Here is a 26,821-nt window from a genome sequence, read left to right on the forward strand (position 1 = left end):
TTAAATAAATAAATAAATAAATAAAAATAAATAAATAAATAAATAAATAGAGACCATGAAACATCAAATAATAGTTTAGGTGAAACAATTTTTTTCCTTGAAACTCTGATTAAAAAATGTGCAGTAATCAGAAATACTTTTTCAGCATTTTCCTTTATCATAAAATGTAATATTTTAAATTGTGTTTTTAAACCCTTCTGATACTAAGTTTTAACAGTTCTCATTGATTGTGCTCTATGTACCAAGCACTGCCAGACCATTTTCTGCCATTATCTTACTTAATTTTCTCAATAGATGAAGTAGGTTTTGTTATCCTCATTTCATACAAGGGAAACTTGGGTTCAGATTAGGTAATGTGTCCAAAAATAACAGAGCAGACTGGGTATGGTGGCTCCTGCCTGTAATCTCAGTTTTGGGAGGCGGAGGTGGGAAGATCACTTGAGCTCAGGAGTTCAAAACCAGCCTGGGCAACATGGCAAAACTCCATCTCTACAAAAAAAAAATTAAAAAATTAGCCAGGCATGGTGGCACATGCCTGTAGTCCCAGCTACTCGGGAGGCTGAGGTGGGAGGATCGTTTTGAGTCTGGGAGGTCGAGGCTGCAATGAGCTGTGATCACACCATTGCACTCCACTCCAGCCTGGGCAACAGAGGGAGAACCTGTCTCAAAAAAATGAAATAAAGACTGGGCGCTGTGGCTCATGCCTATAATTCCAGCACTTTGGAAGGCTGAGGCGGGCGGGTGGATCACGTGAAGTTAGGAGTTCGAGACCAGCCTGGCAAAGATGGTGAAACCCCATCTCTACTAAAAATAGAAAAATTAGCTGGGCGTCGTGGCGAAGGCCTGTAATCCCAGCTATTCGGGAGGCTGAAGGATGAGAATTGTGGAGGTTGCAATGAGCTGAGATCGCGCCACTTCACTCCAGCATGAGCAACAGAGCTAGACTCCGTCTCAAAAAAAAAAAAAAAAAAGGCTGATTGTCAATGTCAGATATTGTATGATTCTAACCCATCTTTGAAATTTATTTTTTCATATATATTATGTATATTATATATGTACATATATATAAAGACATAGGGGTTTTGCTATGTCGCCCAGGCTGGTCTTGAAGTCCTGGCTTCTTTGGAGGCTGAGGCAGGAGATTCGCTTGCGCCTGGAAGGCAGAGGTTGCAGTGAGCCCAGGTCGCGCCATGGCACTCTCCAGCTTGGGTGACAGAGAGGGAGACTCTTGTCTCAAACCACAAGACTTCTCTCTCTCCCGCTAGTCTATAAAGCTTCTTGAGGATAAGGCTTTTGTGTCTGCTAGTGAATCCTAGCCCTGTTTGTCCTACCTGACACAGTGAACGCTCATAAAATGTTTGAGTGCACGCATGAATGAACGACCAGAACCGACTGAATTTTTTTTTCCTTCAGGCTCCTGAGTCTGGCCGACACTTTCAGAGTAGACGTTTCCAAGAGATGGTTAAGAACACACATCCGCGAGTCTGTACGTGCAAACTCGAACAATATAACATAAAGCACTGAAGATGCGCCACTCAAAAGCAACTAGAAGCCTTCATTTTTCAGGCTGGGGCTAGGGAAAATCTGGCCAGTGTTGGAGAATACAAAGCTAACCTTTGTAATTCCTTGCGGTTTTACCGTTCCGTAGGTGCCTTCTAGACCAAAGGCCGCAAGTGGTCAGTCAATGCACTAAATTTAGCCACAGTCACAGGCCGCTGCTTTGAATTTACCACGCGGAGAGCAGTCTTTCCTGTGCTTCCTGCTTTCCCCGGAAGTGCCTTGCTACGGGAAGTGACGAGAGCCGGGTGGACAGAGGGTGGGGAACTACTTCTTCCTCTCCACGCGGTTGAGAAGACTGGTTGGCCTGGGCAGCCTGCGCTGAAGATGCCGGGGAAACTCCGTAGTGACGCCAGTTTGGAATCAGACGCCGCAATGAAAAAAGGGGAGACACTGCGAAAACAAACCGAGAAGGTGAAACGGAGGGACCTGGGGCCAGGAGGGACGCTGAGTGGAGCGGAACCCCGGGGTGCGGGAGAAGTGCCCGGGCTGGGATCGTGAGAGCGCGCGGCGGGTAACAGCGCGTCCAGAGACCGGGCGTGGGTCTTGACGGGCGGTCGTCCAGGAGTGGTGCGCTCCCAGGCAGTGGATGCGTTGTCTGCCCGACCGAGCCAGGTCCGCCGCGCGCTGACCTCTTCCTCTGAGATTAGAGGCATCCACATGTCCCAGGAACTCTGGTAGAGAGGCCCTATTGGAGCTCGGGAGAAGGCCGGGTGTCCCACGTGGTCCCCGGCTACTGGGCGCGCCTCACACAGTGCGCAGAGTTGGACATTATCAGGCTCCACGTTGTTGGCTGAGACGTAACTCCCGGCTTGAGCGTAGTACGCTAAGGGAATTACAAGTCAAGTCAAAGTGGGGACTGGAGGCAGGGTGCGGTGGCTCATGCCTGTAATTCCAACACTTTGGGAGTCCGAGGCGGTCCGATCATGAGGTCAGGAGTTCGAGACCAGGCTGGCCAACATAGTGAAACCCCGTCTCGACTAAAAATACAAAAATTAGCCGGGCAGGGTGGCTCACGCCAGTAGTCCCAGCTACTCGGGAGGCGGAGACCGGAGAATTGCGTGAACCCGGGAAGCGGAGGTTGTGGTGAGCCGAGATGCGCCACTGCAAGTCAATCTGGGCAACAGCGAAACTCCGTCTCAAAAAAAAAAAAAAAAGTGGGGACTGGAGCTTTAGAGTAGACTGGAGGTATCTTAACCTCATCTGCGCACGTGGGCGGCGTCTTTAGTGACTTTTTAAACTCTAGTAAGGGAAGTACAGTTTGTTTTCCGGTAAGCCGACCTGAGAAGATGACGTAATTCAGTTCTTCTTAGTATTATATTGACTAGATTTCCCATGGAAATGTAAAGGCATGTGTTGCGGTGCTGAGTGTACACCATATTTTTTACATAGGCCAACAGTGTTGAGTAGTCTTAACCTTGACAGCCGTCCCTTGCTTTGCTGTTGCTTCCTAGTGATTTAACTTGTGACTGAGTCTCTGTTCTGAGATAAGTCAGTGGGAAGAAAGATTGTTCTTGAACTTAGGTTGTACACTACTTAGAATTAACTTTCCTTGTTTGTTTCCTTGTCTTTGGATATGGAGCTCTTACAATAGCAATATTTTAGAATCGTAGGAAGCCGCGGCAGATTTGTACTCAGGTGCAAGAAGGTAGTGGTCCTGGTTTACATCACATCAGTCAGTTGCTTTCAATTTGGCGTGCTCAAATCCAGAGATACATGACCAAACTCTGTTATATTCCAAAGGAGACCACCAGGATGGGAAACTCGGTCTTATTTGGTGGAACCAAGGGATGAAAACGAATACAATTTTGGAAGGAGACTAGCTTGTTTTTTGTTGGCAAGGAGATTATTTTTAATCTATGATTTGAGAACAGAGACCAGGCCTGAAGTTTCCAGGAGGCAGAATTCAGTGTGATATGTATTTCCAAGATTGTTCTGGGGCTCTGCCAGAATAGGTTTCTAAGGAGGCTACAACATGTGTCTAATTGTTTTCAATAGTATGAAAAGTTGTAGGGGGTCAGAAAGTTCAAATAGGAACCACAGTCATCTGTCTTACTTGGTTCTGAGGTGTCACTCCTTCCATATTCTTGTAACTTATTTATTTTATTTTAAATTAAGTACATCTTTTTTTTTTTTTTTTTTTTTTTTTTTGAGACGGAGTCTTGCTCTGCCACCCAGGCTGAAGTACAGTGGCCGGATCTCAGCTCACTGCAAGCTCCGCCTCCCGGGTTTACGCCATTCTCCTGCCTCAGCCTCCCGAGTAGCTGGGACTACAGGCGCCCGCCTCGTCGCCCGGCTAGTTTTTTGTATTTTTAAGTAGAGACAGGTTTCACCGTATTAGCCAGGATGGTCTCGATCTCCTGACCTCGTGATCCGCCCGTCTCGGCCTCCCAAAGTGCTGGGATTACAGGCTTGAGCCACCGCGCCCGGCCTAAGTACATCTTTTTTACACAAGGGTGATAGACTGTGAGTTTTTATAACTTTTTGTTTCATAAAGTGTCTCTTTTATTTTATTTATTATTTGTTTTTTTTTTTTTTTAAGATCAAGTTTTGCTCTTGTTGCCCAGGCTTGTTCTCCATTGGTCAGGCTGGTCTTAAACTCCCAGCCTCAGGTGATCCGCCCACCTCGGCCTCCCAAAGTGCTGGGGTTACAGGCATGAGCCACCGCGTCCTGCACTTTTATTTTTTGTAGAGACAGAGTCTTACTGTCACCCAAACTAGAGTGCAGTGGCATGATTATAGCTAACTGCAGCCTTGAATTCCTGGGCTCAAGCAATCCTCCCACCTCAGCCTCCTAAGTAGCTAGGAGTATAAGTGTGTGCCGCTACGTCTGGCTAATTTAAAATTTTTTTTTTGAGATAGTCTTGCTGTGTCGCCCAGGCTGGAGTGCAGTGGCATGATCTCAGCTCACTGCAACCCCCGCCTCCCGGGTTGAAGCAACTCTCCTGCCTCAGCCTCCCAAGTAGCTAGGACTACAGGTGCATGACCATGCCTGGCTAATTTTTTTTGTATTTTTAATAGAGACGAGGTTTCACTGTATTAAGCCAGGGTGGTCTCCTTCTCCTGACCTCGTGATTCGCCCTCATCGGCCTCCCAAAATCCTGAGATTACAGGCATGAGCCACCATGCCCAGCCTAATTTTTAAAGCTTTTCAATAGAGAAAGGGTCTTGCTATATTGCCCGTGCTTGCCTGGAACTGCCGGCCTCAAACAATCCTCCTGCCTTGGCCTCCCAGAGTGCTGGAATTACAGGCATGAACCACCGCACCTGGCCCTAAACTGTCTTTATATAAATTAATTTGCTCTTGTGAGATAGGCAAAGTGCAGAATTCCTGTTTTGGAGTGGCTGCAGTGAGCTATGATGATGCCTCTGTACTACAACCTGGGTGAAAAATAGAAATTGTCTCTTAAAAAACAAAAAAATCCCTGTTGTTTTACCTGGGATTTTAGCAGGAAGAAAGAAAAGAAACCTGCTTACCATCATCAATCTGTAGATACATGGCCTTATTCTATTGGAATTGAATTTGGACTTTCTATAGTATTGAGTTTGGAGCCTGTTGGAGTATCCCATGAGCTTATCCAAATCCCTTACGAAAATCTGGTTTCCAGGCCAAGTGCGTTGGCTCATGTAATCCTAGCAGTTTGGGAGGCCGAGGTGGGTGGGTTGCCTGAGCTCAGGAGTTTGACACCAGCCTGGGCAACGTGGCAAAACCCTGCCTCTACTAAACATACAAAAATTAGCTGGGTGTGGTGGTGCACACCTGTAGTCCCAGGTACTCGGGAGGCTGAGGCATGAGAATTGCTTGAACTCAGGAGTGGAGGTTTCAGTGAGCTGAGATTGTACCACTTCACTCCAGCCTGGGTGATAGGGCAAGACTCTGTCTCAAAAATAAAAAGAAAATCTGTTTTGCAGCTGTTTGACCCACATGAGTTGAATAGTTACTAAGGGGCACTCTTCATTTTCCAAGATAGTGAAACTATTGATATATACTTGTCTCTATATATAGCTAAGAAGTGTTTTTTTAAAACGTTTACTATTTTGATTTTTACCTTATCACAACACGAAAGTACAAATGTCAAAATGCCTCAGAACTGTATTTTTCAAAGTTGAAAATGATCTTGAAATAATCTAGAACTGATGAATTTTGCAAATGTATAAATGCCTTATTCAGTGTTTGTATTTTCCTTTTGAATTTTTTAGAAAGAGAAAAAAGAGAAGCCAAAATCTAATAAGACTGAAGAGAGAGCAGAAGAGGAAGAAACTGTTTCCCCCAAAGCTAAACAAGTTAAAAAGAAAGCAGAGCCTTCTGAAGTTGACATGAATTCTCCTAAATCCAAAAAGGCAAAAAAGAAAGACGAGCCATCTCAAAATGACATTTCTCCTAAAACCAAAAGTTTGAGAAAGAAAAAGGAGCCCATTGAAAAGAAAGCGGTTTCTTCTAAAACCAAAAAAGTGACAAAAAGTGAGGAGCCTTCTGAGGAAGAAATAGATGCTCCTAAGCCGAAGAAGATGAAGAAGGAAAAGGAAATGAATGGAGAAACTGGAGAGAAAAGCCCCAAAGTGAAGAACGGATTTCCTCATCCTGAACTTGACTGTAACCCCAGTGAAGCTGCCAGTGAAGAAAGTAACAGTGATATAGATCAGGTAAATTTGCACTTCATTGTGTAGAAGATATCTTTCATTGTTGTTTCAGATAAATAAGTAGGTAACTGCTATATGTAGCCTTTAATTGCAGGAGAAAATGTGATGTGTCAGCACCTCATGGGTTGGGGGATACCTTAGGCTAAGTGGAACTTCATCTTAAAAATTAGCATATGACAGGGCACGGTAGCTCAGCTAAGACAGAGCCCTGTCTTTTTTTTTTTTTTTGAAATGGAGTCTCGCTCTGCTACCCAGGCTGAAGTGCAGTGGCACGATCTTGGCTTACTGCAACCTCTGCCTCCTGGGTTCAAGTGATTCTCCTACCTCAGCCTCCTCGGTAGCTGGGATTGCGCGTGTGCCATCACGCCTGGCTAATTTGTATTTTTAGTAGAGGTGTGCTTTCACCATGTTGGCCAGGCTGGTCTTGAACTCCCGACCTCAGGTGATCCACCCCACCCTGGCCTCCCAAAGTGCTGGGATTACAGGCGTGAATCTGTTCTCAGCAGACTCTGTCCTAAAAAAAAAAAAAAAAAAATGGCCGGGCGCCATGGCTCACGCCTGTAATCCCAGCATTTTGGGAGGCCGAGGCGGGCGGATCACGAGGTCAGGAGATTGAGACCACGGTGAAACCCTGTCTCTACTAAAAATACAAAAAATTAGCCGTGCGTGGTGGCGGGTGCCTGTAGTCCCAGCTACTTGGAGGCTGAGGCAGGAGAACAGAGTGAACCCGGGAGGCGGAGCTTGCAGTGAGCCGAGTCTCGCCACTACACTCCAGCCTGGGCAATAGAGCGAGACTCTGTCTCAAAAAAAAAAAAATTAATGTAGTGTGTCACAATGCTTCCTTTACAAATAAGCAGATACTGTTTAAGCTTAGAGAGAGTCTTGGTCTGCTTATTTGCAAGTCAGTCATCAACAGAAGAGATACAGTTGTGTAAATGGGCCCTAGTTTCCCTCTGAGGGGTTTAACCAAATAAATTATTGGAATTACTGAAAAGGTTGATTGTATAAGTCCTTTTGGTTAGGCCATTAAGTAATCATCCTAGAGTTGAACAGGATGATAAAATGTCTGTCCAGAACCTAATTCTGTTACCTTTCAGAAACTCAGTCATGAAAGAAAAATACTAATTGTATTAAAAATATTTTTTTGTAGACATGGGATCTCGCTATGTGGCCCAGGCTGGTCTAGAACTTGTGGCCTCAAGTGATAATCCTGCCTAAGCTTCCCGAGTAGCTGGGATTACAGGCATGAGCCACCACACCCAGCTGAAAAATAGTAATTCTAATAAATTTTATTTTTGCTATAGATCATGGTCAACATTTGTAATTTTTTTCCTGATTATAAAAAATATGTGATTGGCCGGGCGCGGTGGCTCAAGCCTGTAATCCCAGCACTTTGGGAGGCCGAGACGGGGGGATCACGAGGTCAGGAGATCGAGACCATCCTGGCTAACATGGTGAAACCCCGTCTCTACTAAAAAATACAAAAAACTAGCCGGGCGTGGTGGTGGGCGCCTGTAGTCCCAGCTACTCGGGAGGCTGAGGCAGGAGAATGGCGTGAACCCGGGAGGTGGAGCTTGCAGTGAGCCGAGATCCAGCCACTGCACTCCAGCCTGGACGACAGAGCGAGACTCCATCTCAAAAAAAAAAAAAAAAAAAAAAAAAAAATGTGATCCAGAGAAAATAGAAAATGCAGACATTTTGCAAAAAGAAAGAAATGCTTCCTGGAATTTCACCATTCATTTAGTAAATATTAATACCTATACTTTTCAAGTGCAGAAGTAATCTTGTTCATTTTTGATGTTTCCTTATAGTACTTGTAATATATGCATCTATTATTTTTAATCAGATTAGGATTGTACTATACAATCTTGTATCTTGACTTTTCTGTTTCTATCTAAGTATTTTTCTCATTAAGTATGCTTAATGGTTACGTAATCCTTCATATAAATGTCTTGAAATCTACTTACTACTTTTATTGAGCATTCAGATATCTTACTATCAAATAATGCCACAGTGACTGCTACCTCATAAACGTTTGTTCATTTTCTCTGGATGTGTGTATACGAGAGATGCTGCTTTGGAAGAGGGCTAATGACATTTCCAACAGTATATTGTTGTATTGTTGGTTATGGTTATGGAGTAGATCTTAGTTAAGATCTAGTCACACATAATATACCCAGCATATATTTGCCTCAGATTTTTCTTTTGTTAAGGTTTTATAGATTTATGACAGTGTTTCCTTTTCAGATCTCGATTTACCTATCAAGGTTTTTGTGTCTTTTTGGTTGATTTTTAAACTGATGTGTTTAGAAGAATTGCTTTAGGATAGCTTATTTTGTCTCTTTCTCAAAAGGTTCTCTGTTAATTTGTGTAGGTGATTATTGATTTCTTTCTGTGGCCCTTTACTTGATAGGAAATACCTGTGGAACAAAAAGAAGGCGCTTTCTCTAATTTTCCCATCTCTGAAGAAACTATTAAGCTTCTCAAAGGTAATGTTCTTGGAAGTATCATATGATGTTAGAATGTATTATTTTAACAGAAGCACTCCACTGTTTTTGTTAAGATGAACCAGGATGTATTCTTATTGTAGGCTGACACATGCAATCATATAATGAAGTAGGCTTGTGTATTCAGTATAGGGCTATAGTAGTGATGGTTCTTCATGCCTCTTAAACAAGTGGTTAAAATTTCTTCAGGCCCTCTGTGGTGGCTCACACCTGTAATTGATTGAGGCCAGGAGTTTGAGACCTGCCTGGGTAACATAGTAACAACCTGTCCCTACAAAAAGTTTAAAAATTAGCCGGGCACATGGTGACACACATCTCTATAGTCCTAACTACTCCAGAGGCTGAGGAAGGAAGATCGCTTGAGCCCAAGAGTTCAAGGCTTCAGTGAACTGTGATCACACCCCTGCATGCCAGCCTGGGTGACAGAATGAATGTCTGTCTCAAAAAAAATTGTATTTAATACAATATGTATTCAGAAGTGTAATGAATAATGATGCTGGTGAAATTAAGCAATTAGGTGATGCCATGTTAATGTTTTATCTCTTTCACTTCTGAGGCATCTCTAGGTTAATGAGCCTAATTTAGAGACATAAACCCAGAATTCATTTAATAATCTGCTTCTGAACTAGCTGACGAGTCACAGTTACTCAAGTAGGTGCTTCCTAAATCAGGAGCAGCACAGTTGGATTGCAGAGCACCAGATTTTCAGGTTTATGGATGAGACTTCAAATATTTACTGTAATTGGGTGCTTTAAAGTTTGCTGATATTTTTCAGTCAAGCAGATTCGTTGCTATCAGAATATTTTTGAGCCAGGTATGATGGCTTGCACATGTAATCCCAGCTGTCCATCAAGCTGAGGCAGGAGGATCACTTGAGCCTAGGAGTTCAAGGCTGCAAGTGAGTTGTGATCACACCACTGTACTCCAGAGTGGGCAACAAAGCAAGACCCTGTCTCTTAAAATATATATATATATATTTGACCCTAACTTTGTAGATGTTGACCAGAAGGTAGAATTCCTTAATTCTGCAGGACCAGAAGCATGAGTAGTATACTTCAGTATTTCAGTATGGCTAATATTTTAAGAATTGTGGTGTGAGATAACACAGTTAATTTGTTCATAGGCCGAGGAGTGACCTTCCTGTTTCCTATACAAGCAAAGACTTTCCATCATGTTTATAGTGGGAAGGACTTAATTGCACAGGCACGGACAGGAACTGGGAAGACATTCTCCTTTGCCATCCCTTTGATTGAGAAACTTCATGGGGAACTGCAAGACAGGAAGAGAGGCCGTCCCCCTCAGGTAACTGTCTTAAATACAAGGGCTCTCAGTCAGCACAGGAAAAAGCACCACTTGGGCATTGTGTACATACCCTACGATTTTTTATTGAGTTCTTATAGTCGCCCATTCTATTTACTGTGGATCTTTATGTGAAAGTAATCCAGGATAATTCTTTTATATTTAATAATTAATATATACAGATCATTCTCTGTATATTTCAATATTTTAATCTTTCCTATACTTTTGATCATCTATATAATTAATGCTTATCATATTTCCTTCAAACCATTAGATGTCCCTGGGGCTCATAGCTTTGGTCAAGTGTCTGACCATTTTTGCCTAGATGGAGAAAGCATTTTTAATAGAAAAGCATGAATGGAAGGAAGGACAAGTCAGAGATGAAAAGGCCAAGCCCCCATATTAGGGTGAGTCCATTGGGCTCATTTCTAGAGAACTTGACATTTGATAGACATTAACCTCATTGAAATGACTGCCCATGTTGTCACTTTGGCTGTGGGTTCTTGCAGTTGTCTTTCGGGCCTAACCTCACTTGCTCACTGGCCTTCCAGTGTCCATGCTCCCCTTTTGTTAATTTGTTTACTGCTGTGTCCCTAGCACACAGAATAGTGCTTGGCCAATAGTAGGTAGTCATTAAATTTTTTTTTTTTTTTTTTTTTTTGAGATGGAGTCTGGCTCTGTTGCCCAGGCTGGAGTGCAGTGGCCGGATCTCAGCTTACTGCAAGCTGCGCCTCCCGGGTTCACGCCATTCTCCTGCCTCAGCCTCCCAAGTAGCTGGGACTACAGGCGCCTGCCACCACGCCCGGCTAATTTTTTGTATTTTTAGTAGAGACGGGGTTTCACCGTGTTGGCCAGGATGGTTTCGATCTCCTGACCTCGTGATCTGCCTGTCTCGGCCTCCCAAAGTGCTGGGATTACAGGCGTGAGCCATTGTGCCTGGCCCTCATAAAATATTTTTTAGATGAATGTATTAGGTGTTCTTTAATCATATTAGTTTTATACCATTACCCTATGTTGAGGACCTGTAGCAGTTTTTTTTTTTTTGAGATGGAGTCATGTGTTGTCACTCAGTGGTACAATCTCGGTTCACTATAACCTGTGCCTCCTGGGTTCAAGCGATTCTCCTGCCTTAGCCTCCCAAGTATCTGGGATTACAGGTGTGTACCACCATGCCCGGCTAATTTTGTATTTTTAGTAGAGGTGGGGTTTCACCATGTTTGCCAGGCTGCTCTGGAATTCCTGACCTCAAGTGGTCCGCCCACCTCAGCCTCCCAAAGTGCTGGGATTATAGGCATGAGCCACTGCACCTGGACTTTTTTTCCTTCTTTTTTTTTTTTTGGAGACAAAGTCTCGCTTTGTTGCCTGGGTTGGATTGCAGTGGCGCAATCTCACCCTCCACCTCCCAGGTTTAAGTGATCCTCCCACTTCAACATCCCAAGTAGTTGGGATTACAAGTGTGAGCCACCACACCTGGCGCATTTGTAGTTTTAGTAGAGATAGGGTTTCACCATGTTGGCCAGGCTGGTCTTGAACTCCTGACCTCAAGTAAGCCACTCACCTCGGCCTCCCAAAATGCTGGGATTATAGGCGTGAGCCATTGCGCCTGGCCAGCAATTTCATGTTTTATAGATATATATATAGATCAAACACATATTGTTCTAGGATTCAAAGCCCTTACATTGTTGGCTCTACCTTACTTCTCTGACTTTGTTCTGCTTCAAATGTTCTCTACTGTAGAGGTTAAGACTACAGGTTTTGTAGCCCAATTGCTTGAAGGCTCTGCTCCTTCTTAGCCTTTGGGGTTTAGTCAAGTTATTTATCCTCTAATACCTAGCTCAAAAAGTTGCGAGAATTAAATCAGAATAATACATATAAAAAATTTAGTACAGTCTAAGATCTATTAGACAAAAATATTAGCTAATGTTATCATCATCATCAGTGTTAGACCTTGTTCAAGTCGTTCTTTTCCTGGAATGCTATTCTTTAAGAACTAGATTAAGAAACAAATACTACACAGTAATTCGAATTCAATTATTTTTCTTTATCAGGTACTGGTTCTTGCACCTACAAGAGAGTTGGCAAATCAAGTAAGCAAAGACTTCAGTGACATCACAAAAAAGCTGTCAGTGGCTTGTTTTTATGGTGGAACTCCCTATGGAGGTCAATGTGAGTACATTCAAAAAGTGAGGGAAGCATAATGCCACCCATTGTTGACTACTCTTATTGGATTTCTTTTAACCTTCACATCTGGCTTCTCTACATGGGATAGTCGTTTATGGGGATTTTCTTTTGCCATGGTTTAAACATGGTCAAGAACATGGTCCTGCATGATGATAGGCAAATCCTGTATATGGTTCTTAGTACTTTTATCTATATTTATCTAGGTGCTACAAAGGTAACTTATTGAACCCAGAAAAACAGTCCATTTGGGCTCTAGGAAATAGGAAGTCAGAATTCAAGATTACTCTTGTCTGTCAGGACCTTGGGTCTGTCTCTCTTTCCGCATGGTTGCTTCTTTCTTGATGTACGCAGGCTTTCTTTCCTTGGGGCTCAGTGGCCAAATATTACAGTCTCCGCTCTTGTATTCCATTACTTCCCAGTTCAAGGCCTTGGAGCTTTATTATTAGAGCGGATGTATAAATTAGGAAGGGATTTAAGGAATTAAAAAAATCATAGTTTTGGCCGGGCGCAGTGGCTCATGCCTGTAATCCCAGCACTTTGGGAGGCTGAGGTGGGTGGATCACAAGGTCAGGAGATTGAGACCATCCTGGGTAACATGGTGAAACCCCATCTCTACTAAAAATACAAAAAATTAGTCGGGCTTGGTGGCAGGCACCTGTCGTCCCAGCTACTCAGGAGGCTGAGGCAGGAGAATGGTGTGAACCTGGGAGGCGGAGCTTGCAGTGAGCCGAGATTGTGCCACTGCACTCCAGCCTGAGTGCAGTCTCACTCCAGACAGAGTGAGACTCTGTTTCAAAAAAAAAAAAAAATTCATAGTTTTGGCACACAGTCTTATGGTTATTTCTTTTCAGCTTTACCCGAATGAATATAGGGTTTGGCACCAGAAAAGCTTGAATCTAGACTCTGCTCGCAGAGTAGCTATTGTGTTCAAGTTGCTTAATTTTTCTGTGCTTTAGTTTCCTCATCTATAGAAAAAGATTACTAAACCTCCCTGCAGGGATGTTGTGAGGATTGGGTTGGATAATGTATATAAAGTGCCTAGTATTATCCGTAGACTACAACAGCAGTTCAGTACAAAGCTAAATTATTATTACCATCTCACCACAGTTATATTGAGCTTCATTTTTCCAAATGTCTTTATATATCCTTGGAATATTTGCCCTTTCATTATGTCTCATCCTCCCTATACCTGTTTACTTTATAGAAAGTTCCTATTTCTGTTAGATTCTTATTCGTACTCTGTGAAACCTTGATACTTTCCTTCAGCCAAGGAAGTAATTTCTTTCTTTTTATTGTCTTGAGACAGAGTCTCGCTCTGTCACCCAGGCTGGAGTGCAGTGGTACAATCTTGGCTCACTGCAACTTCCGCCTCCTGGGTTCAAGTGATTCTTCTGCCTCAGCCTCCCAAGTAGCTGGGACTACAGGCGTGTGCCACCATGCCTGGCTAATTTCTGTATTTTTAGTAGAGATGCGGTTTCACCATATTGGCCAGGCTGGTCTCGAACTCCTGACCTTGTGATCTGCCAGCCTCAGCCTTCCAAAGTGCTGGGATTACAGGTGTGAGCCACCATACCCAGCTGGAAGTAATTTCTTTCCTGGTGCTATTGTCCTCCAGTAGTGTACATTTCTTCCTTTCCTTCCCTTACCTTTCCCCTTCCCCTTCCCCTTCCCCTTCCCCTTTCCTTTCTCACTCACTCTGTGGCCCAGGCTGGAGTGCAGTGGCGTGATCTCGGCTCACTGCACCCAGGTCCAAGCGATTCTCCTGCCTCAGCCTCCCAGGTAGCTGGGATTACAGGCACTCGCCACTGCGCCTGGTTAATTTTTGTAGTTTTAGTAGAGATGGGGTTTCACCATGTTGGCCAGGCTGGTCTTGAACTCCTGACCTCATGATCCACCCATTTCGGTCTCCCAAAATGCCGAGATTACAGACGTGAGCCACCATGCCCAGCTGCATATTTCTTTTATGTCACTTTATACACTAGACAGTCACTTCAAATATTTACTATAATTGGGTGCTTTAAATTTTGTTGACATTTTTCACTTCGAATGTTTTTCCCACTAGATTAGGAGTGTCATGAGTATCTTTATCGTTATTACTTAGCATATTACTTTGTACTTGCAGGTATTTAACAAATATTTTAGAATAACAATACAGTTAACGGTGGTACCCCAGACAGATAAAAACCCAGCAAATCTTGTCATTGTTTTTTATAGTTGAACGCATGAGGAATGGGATTGATATCCTGGTTGGAACACCAGGTCGTATCAAAGACCACATACAGAGTGGCAAACTAGATCTCACCAAACTTAAGCATGTTGTCCTGGATGAAGTGGACCAGATGTTGGATATGGGATTTGCTGATCAAGTGGAAGAGATTTTAAGTGTGGCGTACAAGAAAGGTAATCCACAAATTCAAGAAGCTGATAAAAAAGACCAAAGGAAGGGTGGTAACTAAATAATTGTCTTTATTTATTTATTTATTTTGAGGCAGAATTTCACTGTCTCACTCTGTTGCCCAGCCTGGAGTACAGTGGCATAGTCTCGGCTCACTGTAACCTCTGTCTCCTGGGTTCAAGTGACTCTCGTGCCTCAGCCACCCGAGTAGCTGGGATTACAGGCACCCGCCACCACGCCTGGCTGATTTTCGTATTTTTAGTAGAGATGGAGTTTCGCCATATTGCCCAGGCTGGTCTCAAACTCCCAGCCCCAAGTGATCCGCCTGCCTCACCCTCCCAAAGTACTGGGATTGGAGGCATGAGCCACTGTGCCTGGCCTGATGACTAAGTAGATTTCTAAGAGATGAATAAAGCCTTGGGAAATTGGAAGAAGAGGGCTTATTTTATCTAGAAACTTGGATTAAAAAAAAAAAATCATTACTCTGGGATTAAAGCTGGTGAGGAAAAAAAAAGTCATGATTTATCATATAACCACAATGGGGAAGACTTGGGAAAGTAAAAGAAGAAAAATATGTTCTATCATCTTGATGTGGTCTACTTTTGGTGTATTCCTGATGTTTTGCATTTTATTGTGTATATGTGTTGATTATACTCTGACTATACATATAAAAATTTAGCAAAAATACCGTATGAAGTGGTTGTCCATGACTTAATTCTACCTTCTGCCTATTTTGATTTTTTATTCAATATAAATAATTCTGTTTAGCCACTTTTATACAGGTAGCTTCTCACCTCAGTATCTGGAATTGGCTTTTTTTTTTTTTTTCTTTTGAGACAGGGTCTAAATCTTTCACTCAGGCTGGAGTACAGTGGTGGGAACTTGGCTCATTGCAACCTCCACCTTCCAGGTTCAAGCGATCGTTCGAGTAGCTGGGACTATAGGCGTGTGCCACCATGCTCAGCTAATTTTTCTGTTTTTTATAGAGATGGGTTTCACTGTGCTGTCCAGGCAGGTCTCGAACTCTTGGGCTCAAGTGATCCTCCCTCCCACTTTGGCCTCCCAAAGTGCTGGGATTACAGATGTGATCTACCACGGCCGCCCTTTTTTTATTTTTAAGATAGGCCCTCACCCTGTCACTCAGGCTGGAGTACAATGGCACCATCATAGCTCACTGCATCCCTGAACTTCTGGGCCTCAGCTTCCTGAGTAGCTAGGGCTACGGGCGTGTACCACCATGCCTGGCTAATGTTTTTATTATGCATAGAGACAGGGTGTCACTGTGTTGCCCAGGCTTGTCTTGATTCCTGGCCTCAAGTGATCCTCCTGCCTCTACCTCTGAAAGCATTGGAATTACAGGCGTGAGCCACTGTGCCTGGCCTGGAATTGGTTCTTTAGGATAGATTTCCAGAAGTGGAATTATTGAACTTAAAAGTGTAAATAATTCATGCTCCTCAATATACATTGTCAGATTCTCTCCAGAAGGGTTCTACCACACTTCTATTTGGAATGTTTGAGAATGTGATGTCAGTCTTAAGTAGAATTGAACAAACAAAAATAGTAGCTGGACTCAATGATTGGACAAGAATTCTAAATTCATAAAATATTGAGAATAGAAATCTTAGAATATATTTCGTTTGTAATTCAAAGCCTAATGGTCAGAAAGCAAAATAACTTTCAAGTACTTTCACTGTTTTAAGGATCTTTTAGATAAATTACCTAGCGGTTTCTTTGCCCATTGGGAAACCTCTTTCTTCCAGTTTTGTGTCCTCAGTACCTGACTTGGCCTCAGGTGGTTGCTGTTGAACGTTGATGGACTGTGGAAGTGTTAGGTTAGGTGGAATACTATGTAGGCTTGTTTGGATTATTCATACTGACTTTTTTTTTCCCCCTCGTCAAAGATTCTGAAGACAATCCCCAAACATTGCTTTTTTCTGCAACTTGCCCTCACTGGGTATTTAATGTTGCCAAGAAATACATGAAATCTACATATGAGCAGGTGGACCTGATTGGTAAAAAGACTCAGAAAACGGCAATAACTGTGGAGGTAAATTATTTACTTAGTTGCCAGAATATAAAATTGTATATTATTATTTTCTTGTCTGTTAATATTAAGACCGGCAAATACTGTTTTTCCGGATAAATACTAAATCCATGTGAAAAGCCAAGGAAAGATATTTCTATTTGAGCTGTATATGAGATCTGTGTTTTTATTTTTATTTTTTGTTTTTTGAGATGGAGTCTTGCTCTGTAGCCAGGCTGGAGTGCAGTGGCGCAATCTCTGCTCACTGCAACCTCTACCTCCTGGGTTCAAGCGATTCTCCTGCTGCAGCCTCCCTAGTGGCTGGGACTACAGGCGTGCGCCACCACGCCCAGCTTAATTTTTGTAGTTTTTGTAGAGACAGGGTTTCACTATGTTGGCCAGGATAGTCTCAATCTTTTCACTTTGTGATCCGCCCACCTCGGCCTCCCAAAGTGCTAGGATTACAGGTGTGAGCCACCACGCCTGGCCCAATATCTGTGTTTTTAAAATTTCATCATCTGATGGCCTCATTTCATTTCAGAATAATTTGGAACTTTATCTGAATTATGTAAACATAAATCACACTTAAAATTTAAACATTAGAGGGCAGCAGAGAAACCTAGTGCTTTGGGTTTAAGCTTAAAAGTGTTGAAGTTTAAAATTTCACCTTCGATTCTGATACCTAGATGAATTAATTTCACTGAGGAACAGACCTGGATATTAATCTACAGATTGGATTTTTAAGTAAATGAAAGGGCAAAACATACAGAAACTTGTTGGTTATTTGGTTTCCTGTAGAAAGCTAGGGAATGGCATTTCCTTTCCAGCATTTTCCTGGTTGTCAGAAAATAAAAGTTAGGTGCTCCTTAGAGAAAGGGGAGAGGCATGGGGAAATGGGCAGATCATGTTGCTTTCTGCTTTAATGACTTATTTAGGTTTTTTTCTCTCTGCAGTGGTGGCTGCAGACAGCTCTTATTAGGCTTGAGTAGTTGTTTCCAGGAGCAAGACGTTAGAACATTAGTGTTGTGCTCATTGATCATTGTGTTGTGATTTTAGTTTCCAGCAAATCTTTACTAACTAGATGTTTTTTTTCTTCTTCTTATATAAGCATCTGGCTATTAAGTGCCACTGGACTCAGAGGGCAGCAGTTATTGGGGATGTCATCCGAGTATATAGTGGTCATCAAGGACGCACTATCATCTTTTGTGAAACCAAGAAAGAAGCCCAGGAGCTATCCCAGAATTCAGCCATAAAGCAGGTTGGTCCTTCCCCTTATGCCAGCAAAGCTGGGGATATCAACAAATCTTCACCTTGGGCATATTTGCTCTTGGTCTAATTTTCATTCATTCAGTGAATACTAGTTTAGTTTCTTTTAGCTTAGAAATGAGAGGAAGCTACTTTTTTTTTTTTTTAAATTGAGGCAGAGTCTCACTGTGTTACCCAGGCTGGAGTTCAGTGGTGTGATCTGGGCTCTCTGCCTCCCTGAGTTCAAGTGATTCTCCCACTTCAGCCTCCCGAGTAGCTGGGCTTACAGGTGGGCACCACCACGCCTGGTTAATTTTTTTTTTCTTTTTTTTTTTTTTTGAGATGGAGTCTCACTTCTTTGCCCAGGCTGGACTGCAATGGTACGATCTTGGCTCACTGAAACCTCCGCCTCCTGGGTTCAAGCGATTCTCCTGCCTCAGCCTCCTGAGTAGCTGGGATTACAGGCACGTGCCAGCGCACCTGGCTAGTTCTTGTATTTTTAGCAGAGATGGGGTTTCACCAGGTTGGCCAGGTTGGTCTGACCTCAAGTGATCCACCTGCCTTGGCTGCTCAAAATGCTGGGATTATAGGCATGAGCTGAGCCACTGCGCCTGGCCAATTTTTTTTTTTTTTTGGAGACAAGTTCTCACTTCCTTTGCCCAGGCTGAAGTGAAGTGCACCGGCGTGATCTCAGCTCACTGTAGCCTCAACCTCCAGGTAGCATGCACCACCATACCTGACTTTTTTTTCTGGATGGTGTTTTATTGTTGATATAATTCATGTGCCACATATTACCATTTTAAAATGTACAGTTAAGTGGCTTTTAGCATAATCATGAGGTTGTGCCACAGTCACTACTATCTAATTGGGAAGACTTTTTTTTTTATCTTCAACTTTTAGGTTCAGGGGTACACGTGAGGATATGCAGGTTTGTTACATAGGTAGACATAAGCAAAGATGGCTTGCTGCACAGATCATCCCATAACCTAGGTATTAAGCCCAGCATTTATTAGCTGTTCTACCTTATGCTCTCCTACCCACCCTCCACTAACTTTATTTTATTTTATTTTTTTATTTCTAGTAGAGACTGAGTCTTGCCATATTGCCCAGGCTGGTTGCAAACCCCAGTCTCAAGCAGTCTGCCTGTTTGGGCCTCCCCAAGTGCATGAGCCACTGCACCTGGCCTCACTTCTTTCTGATAATCAGAGTGTACATGTTAGAGCTCACTTAATCTATCATGGCATCTCACTGTACAAATGAGGAAAGGGTGGGTCAGACCTAAAGTTACACTGACAAAATAGGTTTGATCACCCTTCTGTCATATTCTCAACTTCAATAAGTAAAGTTGGATACAGTTGGAATTGATGACTGAGGATCTTGAAATAATATTGAGGCTTATCCATTCAAGACACATTTTCCCCTTTGTAATGTTTTCAACAGGCATATCACCAAAATATGAATGTCTTTTACAGGCCTAATTGATGATGAGAAAAAGTACTTGTATTGTTGGAGCTGGTGTTCTTACATCCGTTTATTTATTGGCAGGATGCCCAGTCATTGCATGGAGACATTCCACAGAAGCAAAGGGAAATCACCCTGAAAGGTTTTAGAAATGGTAGTTTTGGAGTTCTGGTGGCAACCAATGTTGCTGCACGTGGGTTAGACATCCCTGAAGTTGATTTGGTTATACAAAGCTCTCCACCAAAGGTATGTACTTTATGCTTAGATTTTATTTTGTTTCTTTTGGGTATTAAAACAAATGGGAAATTGTACTGTTTACTTTCATAATAATTAGTATATAGCTATCTTTTGAGTGCTGGGATGCTAAGGGTGATTTTGAGAATGAACCTGTTATAAGACATCCCCCTCAGAACTGACACTTGAATAGAAGTGCAATCAGCAGACAGAGGTTCAAAAGGTGACTTTGGGATATAGTGTGATTTTTGAGCCAAACCTTGAAGATGGGTGGAAGGACTTAGATGGGATAGGGGTAAGTAAGATAGATAAATGCATGAGTCTAGAGGACAGGGGAGAGAAAGGGCCTGTAATTAACATCTGTGGTTAGAGATGCTTAGGTTTGTGAGTTATAGGAACCTCTCAAGGAGGATCCTGAAGCATAGTTTACTTGATGTGGATAATTTTCATGTAAATAAAGGTTGTTCTAAAGGTATTCCAATCAATTCCAACATGAAGACCCCAGAATCTCACCCAAATTGGCAAATCCCCCATGGTTAAAGGCTATTACAACAATGGGGAAAAAATAACTGAAGACTATGAATTCACCAGTTCTTAAAAAGGAAGTCCTGCCGGGCACGGTGGCTCACGCCTGTAATCCCAGTACTTTGGGAGGCCGAGGCAGGTGGATCACAAGGTCAGAATATCGAGACCATCCTGGCTAACACCATGAAATCCTATCTCTGCTAAAAATACAAAAAATTAGCTGGGCGCGGTGGCAGGTGCCTGTAGTCCCAGCTACTCAGGAGGCTGAGGCAGGAGAATGGCGTGAACCCAGGAGGCGGAGCTTGCAGTGAGCCAAGATTGCGCCACTGCACCCCAGCCTGGACTACAGAGCAAAACTCCATCTCAAAAAAAAAAAAAAAAAAGAAAGTCCCATAAGTGTGTGGTATAAACATTGTTTCATGAGCCTTTAGACTTTTTGATATGGTGGCCCCTAGCTGTGTTGAGCACTTGAAATGTAGGTGATCTGAATTGATCTGTGTACTGCAAGTGTAAAATACATACTGCATAACTTTTCATTATGCAGTCTGGATTTTGAAGACTTATGAAAGAATACAAAATATTGCATTGGTACCCTGGTTTGTATAGATAGTATACTGAAATGATAAGACTTGGATATATTGACTGGTGTGATGGCTCATGCCTGTAATCCTAGCACTTTGGGAGGCTGAGGCAAACGGATCACTTAAGGTCAGGAGTTCGAGACCAGCCTGGCCAACATGGTGAAACTCTGTCTCTATTAAAAATATGAAAACTAGCCAGGCCTGATGTCAGGTGTCTGTCGTCCCAGCTACTTGGGAGGCTGAGGCAGCAGAATCACTTGCATCCAGAAGGCGGAGGTTGCAGTGAGCCGAGATCATGCCACTGCACTCCAGCCTGAGTGATAGAGCGAGACTCTGTCTCAAAAGAAAAAAAAAAGACTTGATATATTGAGTTAAAATACATTAAACTTCTTAAAGAAATCTTTTCAGTGTGTCTACTGGAAGTTTGAAAATTGGAATTACATACGTGCCTCTAATGGACAAGCACTATTTAGACAATGCTCTTTGTAAATTTGCCTACAGGACAGGGACCACTGTTCTAGAAGCTTTAAAAATTGCCAGAGGTCAGCCGGGCGCGGTGGCTCATGCCTGTGATCACAACACTTTGGGAGGCTGAGGCAGGTGGATCACGAGGTCAGGAGTTTGAGGCCAGCCTGACCAACATGGTGAAACCCTGTCTCTACTAAAAATATAAAAAAAATTAGCCGGGTGTTGTGGTGCGTGCCTGTAATCCCAGCTACTCAGGAGGCTGAGGCAGGAGAATTGCTTGAATCTGGGAGGTGGAGGTTGCAGTGAGCCGAGATTGCGCCACTGCACTCCAGCCTGAGCAACAGAGCAAGACTCTGTCTCAAAAAAAAAAAAAAAAAATTGTCAGAGGTTTTTAAATTAAAGTGCTAAGGGACCTTCTCCCTCATGCCCTCAGGCTTATAACCACAATTGCTAGTGTTCACTGACCTGCATAGGCTACTCAGGTGTTTGTCTCTCTTTTTTGGTTTAGTGTTATTTATGTATTTTACTTCAATAGGATGTAGAGTCCTACATTCATCGATCCGGGCGGACTGGCAGAGCTGGAAGGACGGGGGTGTGCATCTGCTTTTATCAACACAAGGAAGAATATCAATTAGTACAAGTGGAGCAAAAAGCGGTACAACTATTCTTACCTTTCATTAAGCAAATGTTGAGTTTAAAGTCAGTCTTTGGTTTCTTCAATTTTTATCCACTCTAAAATATTTTTATTTCTAGTGTGTGGCAATGACTGAAAGTTTACTGTTAGGTACATATGTTGTCCTGTGATAAAAGGCCCATTCTGAAGTAACTTTGCATATGAAAACAGTGGTTTTGTTTTCATATGTTTGAAAGGCAGTTTTCAGGCAATGATAGTATGAACCAGAGATAATTAAGATTGAGGGGCTATAGGAATTGCTTGAAAATCAAATGAATTCGGGCATGTCAAAAGGATAAAGGGGAGAAGAGACTAATTTTTCCTCCAGAAGAATTGGAATAGTGTGTGTAGATTCTTGCCCCTTCATGAGCTTAACTCATCTCCTTCCTCTTGAGTGGACTGCACTTAGGGACTTGCTTTCAAAGAATAGAGTAAGGTGGGGAGTGAGGACTTTACCGTGGAGAGATGAACAAACACTACCTGGGCCCGCTGATCGTGGGTCACGTCATCAGCGATAGGCACATAGGCATGTGCCCCGATAAGAGGTGGTGAGGCGAGCATTCACGCTGGGTATTCCTCCCCCAAGTATATAACCCTGAGCATGAGGAAAATACCAGACAACCTCAAATGGAGGGACATTCTACAAAACTGTTGACCAGCACTCCTTAAAACTTTCAGTCACGAAAAACAAGGAAAGAAGGAAAGACAGACATGGAATAAAGTCCGGGGTTTGGTTAATGGTTGAGCGATGTTGGTTTCTTAGTTGAAACAAATATACCTTAACAGTGTAAGATGTTAACAGTAGCAGAAACCTGGAGCTCTCTGAACTGTCTTTGTAGCTTTTCTGTAAATCGAAAATTGAAAGTTCATTTTTTAAGGTAATAAATACATTTTGGCCTATATTTAAAAAATTAGGGAACTACTTTATCTTATTGGAAACAATTGATGGCCATTGTACATTAAACTGTGGTTCATTTTCCTGTAGGGAATTAAGTTCAAACGAATAGGTGTTCCTTCTGCAACAGAAATAATAAAAGCTTCCAGCAAAGATGCCATCAGGTATGTCCCCTACTACTGCTATGGTCTGTTTTAGTGTTTGTTCAAATACTGCATGTCTTTGTACAGTAATAAGATTTGACTTTTTAAACATTTATTTTTTTAATTTTTGAGACAGGGTCTCACTATGTTGCCCAGGCTGGTCTCAAACTCCTGGGCTCAAGCAGTCCTCCCACCTCAGCCTCCCAAGGTGCTAAGATTACAGGCGTGATATTCATTCCTGTCCAATCCTGTTTACCAAAGGAAACCACTATTAAAAGTTTGCTTTGTCTAGGATATTTTAAGGGATAATATGTTAGGTATAGTATAAGTGCTTCTCACCCACTGGCTGATTAGACCACAGATTACATTCCAAATCTATGTTAACCCAGTTCCTCACCTGGTAGGATGAAAGTTGATTGTTTCATTAATAGTAAATGTCTAGATGGTGAGGACTGAGTTAATTAACCATTTGTCAAATGGAGGTGCTGCTGACATTGGAGGCAAGAGAATTATTTTTTATGGGATTGTCCTGCAAATGGAAGGATATTTAGCTGTTTAGGATCCGTGGCTGATTCCCCTGTGCAGCATACTCAGGGTAGGTAGGGTTGGCATTATAAAAACCAGAAGCCATTTTCCAGATGCCTCCTGGTGGTGACCTACATTCTCTGTTAAAGAACCACTCAGTTTGGGCATCATTTTTATAGTGGTTTCCACAATTACTGTAAATGCTTATTTAAAAAACAGACACAGGGAGTCCGTGATCAAAGGAAATCCTGGATGTCAATCAGCATGTTAATAGTTCAGGAAAGTTTTGTAAATGAAAGAGTTTTGGGCCAGGCATGGTGGCTCATGCCTGTAATCCCAGCACTTTGGGAGGCTGGGGTAGGTGGATTGCTTGAGCTCAGGAGTTCAAGACCAGTCTGACCAACACAGTGAAACCTCATCTCTATAAAAAATATAAAAATTAGATGTGATGGCACATGCCTGTAGTCCCAGCTACTCTGGAGGCTGAGATGGGTGGATTGCATGAGCCCAGGAGGTTGAGGCTGCAGTGAGCTGTGATTGTGCTACTGTACTCCACCCTGGGTGGCAGAGTGAGACTGTCTCAAAAAAAAAAGAAAGAAGGAACGAAGGAAGAAAGAAGACAGGGAAGGGAGCAAAGGAAGGATGAGTGTTTTTGTTGTTGTTGTTGTTTTTGAGACGAAGTCTCACTCTGTCGCCCAGGCTGGAGTGCAATGGTGCAATCTCATCTCACTGCAAGCTCCGCCTCCTGGGTTCACACCATTCTCCTGCCTCAGCCTCCCGAGTAGCTGGGACTACAGGCACCCACCACCATTCCCGGCTAAGTTTTTGTATTTTTAGTAGAGATGGGGTTTCACCGTGTTAGCCAGGATGGTCTCGATCTCCTGACCTCGTGATCCACTTGCCTCGGCCTCCCAAAGTGCTGGGATTACAGGCGTGAGCCACCGTGCCTGGCCCAGAAGAGTGTATTTTAACTGCATTTTTCAAATTTATTTTAGCATGGCATGTTTTTTTTAAGTGTCCTACAGACACGGTTCCCTTGGGTGCCAGTTAAGGAGAGTTGGAGTTAGATAGCAAAGAAGTAGAATGGGACAAAGATGCTGGTGGTATACAACAAACAGCCTCCAGAGTGCCAGCCCTGACGCTGCTGCATGTCACTTTCTACCCTTTTACTGGATGATCTTTTTTAACTTTGAATGGGACATTTATTATTGCCAAGATAATAGTGACCCCCTTAAAAATGTGCAAATAGTTCCATAAACGTCCTTATCATTTTTGTAACTGACTTTGGAGGTCTTTTTCTTATTTCTTTTTTTAAATTATTTTTTATTTTTTATTTTTGAGACGGAGTCTGGCTCTGTCGCCCAGGCTGGAGTGCAGTGGCACGATCTCGGCTCACTGCAAGCTCTGCCTCCCGGGTTCCTGCCATTCTCCTGCCTCAGCCTCCCAGGTAGCTGGGACTACAGGCGCCCACCACCACGCCCGGCTAATTTTTTGTATTTATTTAGTAGAGATGGGGTTTCACTGTATTAGCCAGGATGGTCTCGATCTCCTGACCTCGTGATCCGCCCACCTCAGCCTCCCAAAGTGCTGGGATTACAGGCATGAGCCACCATGCCTGGCTTCTTATTTCTTTTCTTTTTTTAAAAAGAGATGGGGTTTCTTAAAATGATTGTGTGTGGCACAGTCATAGCTCACTGCAGCCTCAAGCAATCCTCCCACCTCAGCCTCCCAAGTAGTTGGGACTACAGGCATGTGCCACCACACCCAGTTTTTTTTTTTCAACTTCAGAATGGAAATAGGTATTTTCTGATCCTAAAAGTAACACATGCTTCTTGTATAAAAACTCTTGACGGGCCGGGCGCGGTGGCTCAAGCCTGTAATCCCAGCACTTTGGGAGGCTGAGACGGGTGGATCACGAGGTCAGCAGATCGAGACCATCCTGGCTAACACGGTGAAACCCCGTCTCTACTAAAAATACAAAAACTAGCCGGGCGAGGTGGCGGGCGCCTGTAGTCCCAGCTACTCTGGAGGCTGAGGCAGGAGAATGGCGTAAATCCGGGAGGCGGAGCTTGCAGTGAGCTGAGATCCGGCCACTGCACTCCAGCCTGGGTGACAGAGCGAGACTCCGCCTCAAAAAAAAAAAAAAAAAAAAAAAACTCTTGACATTATTCATCATCACATCTAATGGTAGTATAACATTTTATTATATCTGTTTTGTAGCTTATATAAGCAGTCCAGATGATGCACATTTTAAAATTGTTTATACTTTTTGTATATCATAAGTAACACCGTGTTGAACTTCTTGTTTTATTATGTCCTTAGGATAAAATGGTGCGGTAGGTGGTAAATTAGAATTACATACAGTCAAAGGAATGGATGTATTACTATAGAAATATGATTATTATACACTGCATCAAAATAAATGTGTTACACATGTGAAAGATTTGCAAAGTTATTTATTTATCTTGAGATGTCTTAGAAATGAAATCTGTTCACTTCTAGTATCCTTTTTCCTAACACACTCTCAAACAACAGGCTTTTGGATTCCGTGCCTCCCACTGCCATTAGTCACTTCAAGCAATCAGCTGAGAAGCTGATAGAGGAGAAGGGGGCTGTGGAAGCTCTGGCAGCAGCACTGGCCCACATTTCAGGTGCCACGTCCGTAGACCAGCGCTCCTTGATCAACTCAAATGTGGTAAGGTTCTGCAGCACATTCCTGAAGCTTCATAATTTGGGGTATGAACAGGATGTGAAAGGGTTTCATTTAAACTTCCCAGTTGTTTTCACTTTCTCATGAAGGTAGTAAAGCATTAATTGTATTTTACAATTTCTGGCTGGACATGGTGGCTCATACCTGTAATCTCAGCCCTTTGGGAGGCACAGGCGGGAGGATGGCTTGAACCTACAAGTTTGAGATCACCCTGGGCAACCTAGTGATACTCTGTCTCTACAAAAAAATAAAAATAAAAAATTAGCTGGGTGTGGTGGCATGCTGTGGTCCCAGCTACCTGCGAGGCTGGGACGGGAGGAGGGAGGATCACTTGAGCCCAGGAGGTTGAGGCTGCAAGGATCCACGGTGGTGCCACTGCACTCCAGCCTGGGTGACAGAGTGAGACTCTGTCTCAAAAAAGAATAGAACCAATAATTCCCGTGTTTAAACACACACATACATATATACACACACATGCAAATCCATAGAGGCAGAAAATATGAGTGGTCCCCAGTGGCTGTGTGGAGGGAGGAATGGCAGTGGCTAGTAATGGACAGAGGATTCTTTTGGGTGGATTATGACATGGCTGAAATTTTACATAGTGCTGAATGGTTGCAGATCTTACCAATATACTAAATATACTAATATACCAATATACTAAAATAAAAAACACTGGATTGTATACTTTCAAATGGTGAATTTTGTGGTATGTGATTTTTAATCGTTTTAATCCTAAAGTAGCCCAAACATATATATGC

General features: G+C 42.9%; 1 protein-coding gene across 1 annotated transcript in view; it reads left to right on the forward strand.

The window, feature by feature from the left end:
• The first annotated feature begins 1,561 nt into the window (after positions 1-1,561).
• The window catches only part of DDX21 (DExD-box helicase 21), a 31,877-nt gene continuing 6,617 nt past the window's right edge, over positions 1,562-26,821 (forward strand). The window contains exons 1-12 of the mRNA XM_033208459.1: positions 1,562-1,971; positions 5,758-6,201; positions 8,612-8,687; positions 9,829-10,007; positions 12,053-12,170; positions 14,400-14,585; positions 16,482-16,627; positions 17,712-17,861; positions 19,394-19,555; positions 21,653-21,772; positions 22,776-22,849; positions 25,889-26,048. Coding sequence (XP_033064350.1) covers positions 1,885-1,971; positions 5,758-6,201; positions 8,612-8,687; positions 9,829-10,007; positions 12,053-12,170; positions 14,400-14,585; positions 16,482-16,627; positions 17,712-17,861; positions 19,394-19,555; positions 21,653-21,772; positions 22,776-22,849; positions 25,889-26,048 — 1,902 coding nt within the window. The 5' untranslated portion in view covers positions 1,562-1,884. The remainder of the gene's footprint in view (positions 1,972-5,757; positions 6,202-8,611; positions 8,688-9,828; positions 10,008-12,052; positions 12,171-14,399; positions 14,586-16,481; positions 16,628-17,711; positions 17,862-19,393; positions 19,556-21,652; positions 21,773-22,775; positions 22,850-25,888; positions 26,049-26,821) is intronic.

This window comes from Trachypithecus francoisi, unplaced genomic scaffold, assembly GCF_009764315.1.
Source record: "Trachypithecus francoisi isolate TF-2019V2 unplaced genomic scaffold, Tfra_2.0 Lachesis_group9, whole genome shotgun sequence".
NCBI classification, from domain to species: domain Eukaryota; kingdom Metazoa; phylum Chordata; class Mammalia; order Primates; family Cercopithecidae; genus Trachypithecus; species Trachypithecus francoisi.